The sequence below is a fragment of the Lipotes vexillifer genome, unplaced genomic scaffold, assembly GCF_000442215.2.
Source record: "Lipotes vexillifer unplaced genomic scaffold, Lipotes_vexillifer_v1.1 scaffold1844, whole genome shotgun sequence".
NCBI lineage: Eukaryota > Metazoa > Chordata > Mammalia > Artiodactyla > Lipotidae > Lipotes > Lipotes vexillifer.
The window spans coordinates 28,804-39,397 of NW_006778658.1; the positions used below are offsets into that span (position 1 = coordinate 28,804).

Here is a 10,594-nt window from a genome sequence, read left to right on the forward strand (position 1 = left end):
CCTGCTCCTTCAGAATCTCTTTTTTCTGGTTCTTTATCTCATTTCCTCCTCAACTCTTTATTCAAAAGTCATCTTCTCTGGACTTTCCTAGTGGTCCAGTGGCTAAGACTCCATGCTCCCAATGCAGGGGGCCCGGGTTTGATCCCTAGTCAGGCAACTAGATCCCACATGCATGCCGCAACTAAGAGTTCACATTGCCACAACTAAAGATCCTGCATGCCGCAACAAAGATCCCGCACGCAGCAACTAAGACCCGATGCAGTCAAATAAATAAATATTTTAAAAAGTCATCTTTTCATTGAAGCCTTTCACCCCTATCCATGAACATCATACTCCTTTCCCCTGATTTATTTTTTCTCCTAAGCACCTGTCACTTTCTAACAATACATATTTTGCTTGATTTATTTATTTTCTCTCTCCACTTCAATGTAAGTACCATGGAGGCAGGAATTTTGTCTGTTTCGTTCACTGATATAATTCCAGAATCTAGAACATGAATGGAACATGGTGTGTGCTCAAAAAATGGCAAATGAATAAATGACTGCATGAATGATGGCAGCGTGAACTAGGGCAATGAAGGCCTGGAGAGGAGGGAGATGAATGGCACAGGATGATTGAGCGGCCTTGGGGAGTGAGGATGGAGTCAGACATGATCCTCAGTGCTGAGTGAGTAGGTGGTTCACATCCTCTGTGAAGCAGGAGGATGGGAGGAACGTTGAGTTCAATTTGGGGCCAGGGATACTTGGGGTCATTGGGTGATATCCGGTAGGGAGCTGCATCTGAGATCAAGGGATTGGTCAGGGCTGGAGATACGGAGGACAGCCTTAAAATCTGGAAATATAGATAATACATCATGCATTACAGTAGCAATAAACAATCATGTATTTAACCATGCCTCCATAGCATAAGCTTAATAAATATTTGGTGGATGAATAAATGAGCTCTGTGAGATTTCTAAGGATGGCCAATCCTAGGTATTGTCGGTACATATTTTCTAAGAATTCACCAAATCTCAGCCTGTCTTTGCTACCTTGCCTTCCTTAATAAGGATATAAATGGTCATAATAAATTTTTGTCATGTAGAGGACAGTCCCAGAGACAGTAAAGAAAATTCTGGGCCACCCCCATAAAAACATGTAACATATAGAGCCTCTATATACCAACAAAAGGCCACAAAACTCCTCTAATCTTTCTCCTATGGAACTAGTTGAGATAAGGTCTGTGAATACCATAGGAAGTTAGATCTTAATTTATTTTTTAATTAATTAATTTTTTTAAAGGGTTTGCGATTTTTTTAAAAGGAACTCCTTTATTTATTTATTTTTGGCTGTGTTGGGTCTTCGTTTCTGGGCGAGGGCTTTCTCTAGTTGCGGAGAGCGGGGGCCACTCTTTTTGTTTTTTGCGGTACGTGGGCCTCTCACTGTTGTGGCCTCTCCCGTTGCGGAGCAACAGGCTCCAGACGCGCAGGCTCAGCGGCCATGGCTCACGGGCGCAGCCGCTCTGCGGCACGTGGGATCTTCCCGGACCGGGGCACGAACCCGTGTACCCCGCATTGGCAGGCGGACTCTCAACCACTGCGCCACCAGGGAAGCCCGGGGGCCACTCTTCATCACCGTGCGCGGGCCTCTCACTGTCGCGGCCTCTCTTGTTGCGGAGCACAGGCTCCAGACGCGCAGGCTCAGCAATTGTGGCTCACGGGCCTAGTTGCTCAACGGCATGTGGGATCCTCCCAGACCAGGGCTCGAACCCTTTTCCCCTGCATTGGCAGGCAGATTCTCAACCACTGCGCCATCAGGGAAGCCCTAGATCTTAATTTATAATCAGAGTTAAATTACTGCCTCAGGACTACCTTGTATATGCCTGCTGGGCAAGGAGGTGTGGTTCCTGATTTTGAAGGCTTGAAAGCCTCATGAATGCCCAAGCCACTCCCTTTTCACTGCCCTGGAGGTAGCTATTCCCACTGCCCTCACTCCTTGAATTTCTCATGCCTACTTCCCTTAGCATCGCTTCTCTCCACCAGAGCAGCAAACTCTCCAGGGCTGTCAGCATCTGGAGGGTGGGGACCTTGTTTACAACTGTGCCCTTAGTGCCAACACATAGGAGGTGCTTGATGAATGTTCAGATATCCAGTGTCTGAGCTGTCTCCATCCTGGCTTTATTTCCAAAGAAATCAAACCTGTGTCCGAAGAAGGCAAAAATGGAATCAACTGCTTATCAAGAGGGAGGGCCCTCCTGCAGTCTCAGCAGTTTGTCTGGTTTAGGGATTTTCTTCAGCAGCACCTGGCAGCTTAGGGGCAGGAGACTCCCACCCCAGGCCTTCACCACAGCCCCTCTCACATGGTGCATTGTGCCCTGGTTATTTCTGGTTGTCTCTTGACACCACTGGCCCATGGTTCCTCAAGGACAAGGACTTGAGTCCTTGAACCCCAGGGCCTCCACACAGTCAGTGACTAGTAAATGTTAAGTGAATACATAAGTGAATGCAAGAAATTTAAGAGGGGGTGGGAAGGGGCTTCCCTGGTGGTGCAGTGGTTGAGAATCCGCCTGTCAATGCAGGAGACACGGGCTCAAGCCCTGGTCCGGGAAGATCCCACATGCTGCGGAGCAACTAGGCCCATGCGCTACAACTACTGAGCCTGCGCTCTAGAGCCTGCGTGCCTAGAGCCTGTGCTCTGCAATAAGGGAAGCCCCCAGTTGCCACAACTAGAGAAGGCCCACATGCAGCAATGAAGATCCAACGCAGCCAAAAATTAATTAATTAGTTAAAAGAAAAAAAAGAGGGGGTGGGGAAGTGTGGTTTAACAAGTTGGACTGGGCAGCAAGTAGAACAAGAGAGGGAGGTACTGACATGAAAACGACTGTGAGAGGGCTGGCAATGGGCCCCAGGCTGGGTACAGAGGCAAGTGATGCCAACTCATGACTGATGGTTCTGGGGTGATGCTTCTCCTAAGCCGCCAAGAGGTTCCCTTTTCACCTGCCTTCTCAGGAAACCTACACTAGTGGTTATCACTTCCCCTGGGTATTCATCCTTTCTCAGTTCTTTCCTTTTGGCTTCTAAACATGCTTTAGTATTTCTCATATTAAAAAAAATCCTTCCCCAATACCCTTTATCATCACCATTTTTTCACTGCCAAACTTCTCTGAACAGTTGTCTATGCTGTTTCCATTCTCAGCCCAGTCTGGCTTTCATTCATTATCATTCCAGGTCATCAATGATTTGTAAGTCACTGAATCCCATGGCCTTTTTTTAAAAAAATATTTTTTGGCTGCGCCACATGGCAGGTGGGATCTTAGTTTACAGACCAGGGATTGAACCCTCACCCCCTGCAGTGGAAGTGTGGAGTCTTAACCACTGGACCGCCAGGGAAGTCCCCCCATGGCCTTTTTTCAGGCATCACACTTGACCTTCCAGCAGCATCCAACCCTGATGGCCACTCCCCTTCTTCATTCTTACCCTTGGGTTAGGTAATATACCAGTCTCCTGGTTTTTCACCTACTCTCTGGCTACTCCTTTTCTGTCTTTATACATTTCCTTACCTGTACAGTATCCTTAGAGTTCTTTAAGGCTGGGCCTTAGGTCTGTTTCTGTTCTTTCTCTACTCTCTCCCCCTAAGTGATTAAATCCAGGCCCATGGCTTCAATGATCACCTAAAAATAGATGAATTCCAAACCTGTATCTCTAGCCCAAATCTCTTCTCTGAGCTCCAAGACCTGTATATCCAACTGCCGCCATCTCCACTTCCCACCTGCCACTCACCCTCATTGTAACATGGTTTCTGCCTCACCAGTTCACACGTGCCTCAATACTGCCAAATCCAGTGAACAGTGCACATTTCTTATCTTCCTTAATCTCTCTGTGGCATGGGACACTGCCAGCCATTCTCCTCCTTGAAAATACCCCTTCCATTATGCCAGTACTCTCTCCCAGTTGAGGACCATTCTCTTTCAATCACCTTCGATGGCTCTTCCTCTTTACCTGCCTCTTGGGCTACTGGTTTCTAAAAGCTGAGTAAACATAAAGCAGTGACTTATAAAGTAAAGGCAAACTGACGTCACATTAGAGAAGATGGCAGGATGGAAATGAAGCAGCAGCTCAAGGATGTTGTCCAGACATTTTGGTTCTTATGGAACAAGAGTGGTGAACCATGATTTGGTCTTGGTGAGCAAAATATAGGCATAGTGCTAGTGAAGGTAGTAACAAATATCATCCATCCACTTTCAAAATTCCCAAAAGGTTAATTAAGTATCAAAAGCTTAATTTCTCAAAACTAACAGCTATTTTGTAAAGTTAATAAACACTTAGCTTCGTACTTGAGTGATGTTGATATTTATTGATATCGACGCAAAACAAGCTAAGATTAAAAGTTGCTATTTAACAGGAACAAATATTGGTGCAGTTTCCTTCCTGGAGACGGTAGGCACTCAGCTCGAGACCTAAGATAAAACAAAGACTGGATTGTCAAGCACCAACTAAGGGTTAAGCTTTAGTAATATAAAAATTGCTAAAGGCAAAAGGAGATGTTTAAAAAGTTTTTTTTATGCTAAGCTCACGTAAGCAAAGAAAAAACTAAAACTAATCCTAAAACTTTAGGACATAGGATATAGACATGACATGACTATTTAAATTTCTGCAGAAGCGAAAATCTGTTATATCCTTCACTGTACTTGTATTACAATTACATGCTTGTTGCTTCTACACTACACAAAGTCAACAGTTATCACCAACAATGACTATAACTAGATCTGAACAAGACTTCAAAGTGACTCTGCTCCACTGAAATTAAGAAAATTCAATCCAGGATTAACAAAACCTTTTGATTTTAGAGCCAGTTCCCGTATCTTCTACTCATGTCATACCTAATTAAGTCCTCTCTTGACGTTTCCTGCCTGCAAATTGCAATGTATGTCCTCTCCCTCAGCTTTGTCTGACACTTTAAAATTAATTTGTATGAACTGCATAAAAAATGAAATTGTACTTCCAATCTGAACCTGCAATCAGGTTCCTGCTTTGACACAAAACATACTCCTCTGCAGTGTACCCCACCAGCACAGCGACCCCCTTTCTCTCTCTCTATTCCTTTGCCCTGAAGGCACTTCTGGATTGCTTAATTCGTGCTCTTTGGCTGCCTAGACAGTCAGGACACCTAAGGCCATTTGGACCTATCACTCCTCGCTTCCTTCTTTTCTATGGCTAATACCACTTTCCTGCTTTTTTTCTATGGTTGAATCTCCAGACTTGGTGCTGTCATCATGGGGACAGAGTCGATTTCGGCTTCGAGCTCCTGGTTGGTAAAGCTGCATTGCTGGACGATCCTAAAGTAAAATGAAATGTTAATGTTACAACATTGCTACCAAGCATTTACAGGGGATTTTCAGAGTCATAAGTTATATATTGATATATACCAAAAAGAACCCACACAAGACCAAAATGTGAGGGCACAGTACATGACAGTAAGTGCCGATGGTTAATTTGCTTCAAACTGCCCGCTTCCCTTCCCCTATCTACAAAGAAAAACAACCGTTTCACTTTTTAAGCAACAGTTAAAAATATGTATTATTTTATATGCCTAGAGTAAATTTTTGATAAGTCTACTGCCTAATTTTCTTAAGCATCTCAAGATGAACTGAATCAGCTTGAATAGCTTTTCCTTAGAAACCATGGCCACTGGCTCTCTTCCACATCAGTAAATTGACTTAAAAATGCACCACCACCTGAGAAAATTTTAGGAGTAAAAACAAAAATAATAAAGAATGCAAAGTCTTAAATGAAGACCTCCCTGAAGTTATGAGCTCAGACCCTTGTAACAGCACAAATATGACTGTCTCTTAATTCAGGTTTAACAAGGTAACGGCCTAGCTTGAGACTCTCTAGGTGGCACTTTAGATCTCAGGTTCCTAAATAATCCTCAATAAAGTCACCAGGTACCCCTCAGTTCAAGTAATGTGTTTGGTTATGACAGTATGCCCCTGGAAAACTTAAATGTATAGGCCTTTTTCAAATTCAATAAAACACGACATGAGCCTTCCTTGCCCTTTCTCTCTGACATATGAAAGTTAGCCTTAAAGCATTATTCCCAAGTGATTAATTCCAGCAAAATATTTCACTATTTTAACAAGATGAAACGTTAAAACAAATGAGACTGCTGCGTAGCATTTAATGAAACAGATGATGGGGCTCCTACTGTGCAAAGATGGGACAATTTAAACATCTATCAACAAGGACAATAACTGATAGTAACAAGTTGGAGTACACCAAATATTTCTAAATCCACAAGTTCTTAAAGACTAGATGGAACAAAACTCATGGATAGCCCCTACAAGTTGCTGGGACACCAACTCATTACTCTGAATACTGTAAATAAAGGGAAAGGATCAAATGTTTTTCTTGCCTTTCCTCCTCCACCTTATGAAATAACACATCTAAACAAAATTATTAGGAGAAAGGCTGATAAAAATTTTTATAATATATGGATCAGGCTTATAATACCTGAACTAATTGATCAGTTGTTTTTCTAACTTTTTATCTTAAAAAATTTTAAATCTATAGAAATGTTGCCAAACTTGTACAACAAATACCTCATACCCTTCTCCTAGATTCACGATGGTTAACATTTTGTCACACGTGCCTTTTCCGACTCTAGTGTGTGCAGGCATACATGTATAGAGACACATTATATTTTTGCAGAACCATTTGAGAGTAAGTGCAGACATCATGACCCTTCATTGCTAAATATTTCAGCTTGTGTATCTTAAGAGCAAGGACATCCTATCACATAACCATAATACGATTACTATTGATCAATCTTAACGTCACAATAAAAGGATGCCCAGACATTGTATGCTTCCTGATATGATGCAGTAGGAACTGCACAACACCATCTATCAAGTATTCTTGCCAACAATTGAGTCTGAATATATTCAGACCTCTAGATGAGGGGCCACCTGTTTTTGTGAATAAAGTTTGATTGGCACACAGCCAGGCTTATTCTTTTACATGTTGTCTATGCCTACTTTCCTACAAAGCTTACCAGCTGTGACAGAGACCACATGGCCCACAAAGCCTGAAATATTTACCATCTGGCCCTTGACAGAAAAAATTTGCTGACCCTGCTCTAGATATGACTACTGGTTTTCAAGGAAACACAGAAGGTAGAGGAACATGTTAAATGATACCACAGGGATGTAATTAGCCAATCTGGACTGTAAGAAGCTCTACAGGGCAAATTGGATTCTGCAACAAATAAATGGTAGGAAAACAAGAGGAGGAGGAATTGTCTAGATTAAAAGACACCCCAGGGAACATTTCAAGCAAATACAGTTTGTGGACCTTGTTTAGAGCCTATAAAAAAGATGTTAATGAGACAATTGGGAAAATCTGAACACTGAGTAGGTAGGATGCTAAGGAGTTATTGTCAGTTTTGGGTTTTTTTTCTGGTGTGAAAATGATATTAGGGTTATTTTATTAAGAAAAAGAGTCTTGGGCTTCCCTGGTGGTGCAGTGGTTGAGAGTCCGCCTGCCGATGCAGGGGACACGGGTTTGTGCCCCGGTCTGGGAAGATCCCACATGCCGCGGAGCGGCTGGGCCCGTGAGCCATGGCCGCTGGGCCTGCGCGTCCGGAGCCTGTGCTCCGCAACGGGAGAGGCCACAACAGTGAGAGGCCCGCGTACCGGGAAAAAAAAAAAAGAAAAAGAAAAAAAGCCTTTGGGACTTCCCTGGCAGTCCAGTGGTTAAAACTCCGCATTTCCACTGCAGGGGGTACGGGTTCGATCTCTGGCTGGGGAACTAAGATCCGGCATGCCGCCTCGGGGCGTGGCCACAAAAAAAAGTCTTTACTCTTAATATTGACGTATTTAAAGAAGAAATTATCTGTCTAGGATTTGCTTGAAAATAATCCAGTAGGAGTAAGATAGGCTAGAGTAGAAAGAAGATTGGCCATGAGGTGATAATTGCTGAAGCTGGGTGATGGGTACATCACATTATTCCTCTGTTCTCTCTACTTTTGTGTGTGTTTGAAATACATACACAAACTTATTAACAATAAGTTAATAAAAGGACCCCACCAAGACTGAAAAAAAGGTGCAGATAGTTAAAGTTCCCCTAAAATTCTATAATGAACAATGAGCTAGCCCTTTCCTTTATACTTGCAGGAAAAGAAAAAAGAATCCTCATGAAAATAAGTTCAACGAAAAGCAGCACCTTGTTTCTTATTCGATCTCGCTTAACCACTTCCTCTTTCTTTTCAGTTTTTTCTGAGCTGCCTACTGGTTCTGTACTTTCAGGCTTCTTTCCTTTATCCCGAAGGGCTTCTTTCTCTTTTTTCATTTCTTCTTCCTTTCTTTTAAAAGCCTTCTCTTTCTCATAGCGCTCCTTCTGCCTGCGGCGCTCTTCCTCCTGCCGCTTCAGCCTCTCTCTTTCCCGCAGGGCGCGCTCTTGGTCTCGTTCATAATCCCGCTCCCTCTCCCTGTATTCTCTGCCACTCTCATCTTCAGGTCTGTGTGAAAAACAAATCTGAGAACGCACCCTCAAAGCTCTTCTAATCACAAATGCAGGAACATTCTGATCCTGACTTGGCCACTACAATGAGGTTGAACTTTTGGAGCAGCATTAAAAAAAACTACTAGTATTTTGAAAAACAATTTAAAAAAACCCCCAAAGACATTCACCCAGATTAAGATACTAAAATATTTGAAACCTGTCCTCCTCATCCCCCTACACCTTGTAAAACCAAGTATCTTGATTCAGGTACAAGCCCAGAAAGTAGCAGTAAAACTAGCACCTAGAAACATATCGAAAACAAATGTACCAAAGAGCCCTCGACTACCGACCTCTTAGGCTTTTCATCTTTAATTTCACCATCAGAACGTTTGGGCAATGGACAACTCTGCCCACTGGCTCTTTCATCACTCAGATTCTCTTTGTCCAATTTCTTGACCTTTTCTCTTTTGTCCAATTCTTTTTCATCGCCTTTTTCTGGCTTCTTGAGCAGCTTTAAAGAGAACAAATTTAAGTTTATTTTGAAGGGTGGGACATTGTCTTCTGATTCTACCAAAGAAAATAATATACTAAATATTTTCAATTTAGGCTATAGAAGGCCCCCGTCTCTGCAGGTACTCATAAACTTTCAGGTGAACAACTAGTGCACGAGAGCAGTAATTTGCTAAAAGGACGCTATTAATGTGAAAGTGTTATCCACTCAAATGAAGTGGTTTAATCACTTTGTGGCAATAGGATCAAGACTCCTTTGGCTTAAATGGGTCAACCTTTAAGTAGACCAACGTACATTTTCAAGTATGCCTTCTGTAGCCCAGCATGTTGGCATAACTTGATAGGAAAATATGGTATGAATTTAAAATGCTAAGCAGATCATTACTGCTGGACTATTTTTACGTAGTAATTATAATGACAAATACCTTGGTCACCAAAGGAGAGATCCATTGCAGGAATAATTTTGCCTTGAGTCTGAGAGTAGTTACATACTTATGATGGTACAATCATATTATCATTAGAGATGAAAAGCAAAAATTATTTGGCATTTGATTTAAAAATCCAAATACCTCATACAACGGAACTGTGAAGTTCCATCTCTACTGAATAGGAATTCTGCTCAATGTCATATATATGACAGAATGCAATTCTAAACTAAAAGTGGTTTATAAAATCCAAATTGCTAACAAAAATTTCTTTCTCATGCCACTACTATAAATCTCTCTAGAATGCCCCCAAGTGTTGGATATTCAGAGAGATTTTTAGGCAAAACAGAAGAATTTCAAGTCTCAGAGTGAAGGCATCATAGAAAGTTTCATCTCAGGGTGAAGGCATCATACAAGCCACCAAGCAAGAGGCAAAGCACCACAAGACTTAAGCATGAAGTACTGCAGCACACAGACAGCCACTGCAAATGGTGAGTCCAAACTGGACACTAAGAAGGCACCAGTGTAAAGTGAGGATACCATGTGCAGGTTTCACTGGAAGTGTTCTTATTTCTCTAATGAACATCTTTGTTAGAAGCCAAGATGTTCATTACTCTAATAAGAACATTAATGGATATCTCTAGCATGGCTGGCTCTACCTTCTGCCTTGCTGACAGAAATAGCAAGTCAAGTCACTTGTGGCATGGCGGACAGAGAAATCGCTAGAAGGAATTAAGATGGGAACCTCCCCACCCTGCCGCCAAGCCCCTTATCACCAATAATGAGTCCTGGAGAGCCTAGGGGAACCCTAGCCACATGAATGGCTGAATTTGAGGAGGTAAAAGGAGACCCTGCCATCACCTCGGTGACATTTTCTCTGACTTTCTCTGGAGTACTATGTACAAGCACTTCCCCAGGAAGCTCGCTGAAGCAAGGGCTGCCAAGCCATGCCCTCAGAAGGGAAGCAGCAAGGCTGGGGTCTTTCTATAGGTCTTCCTCTTCCTACATGCAATATATTAATCAGAATCTGCTGCTCACAGATTCCCAGGTAGATGCAAGAAGGTAACGTGGGGAATCCTGTGAGAGGGGAAAGGACATAATGCAGGGGGTATATCCCTAGTACTCCCACAAGGCAGCCAGTTATGAGAGGAATATAAAAAGAAGAGAAGGGAAAGATCTCTTT

At 42.6% G+C, this 10,594-nt stretch overlaps 1 protein-coding gene across 2 annotated transcripts in view; it reads right to left on the bottom strand.

The window, feature by feature from the left end:
- Positions 1 to 4,309: 4,309 nt before the first annotated feature.
- The window catches only part of UPF3B (UPF3B regulator of nonsense mediated mRNA decay), a 16,246-nt gene continuing 9,961 nt past the window's right edge, over positions 4,310 to 10,594 (bottom strand). Inside the window, exons 8-10 of one of the 2 annotated variants that reach the window (XM_007451738.1) lie at positions 8,827 to 8,987; positions 8,198 to 8,492; positions 4,310 to 5,313 (exon numbers count right to left, since the gene is read on the bottom strand). In XM_007451738.1, coding sequence (XP_007451800.1) covers positions 5,164 to 5,313; positions 8,198 to 8,492; positions 8,827 to 8,987 — 606 coding nt within the window. In that variant the 3' untranslated portion in view covers positions 4,310 to 5,163. The remainder of the gene's footprint in view (positions 5,314 to 8,197; positions 8,493 to 8,826; positions 8,988 to 10,594) is intronic. The other variant, XM_007451737.1, reaches the window with a different exon arrangement.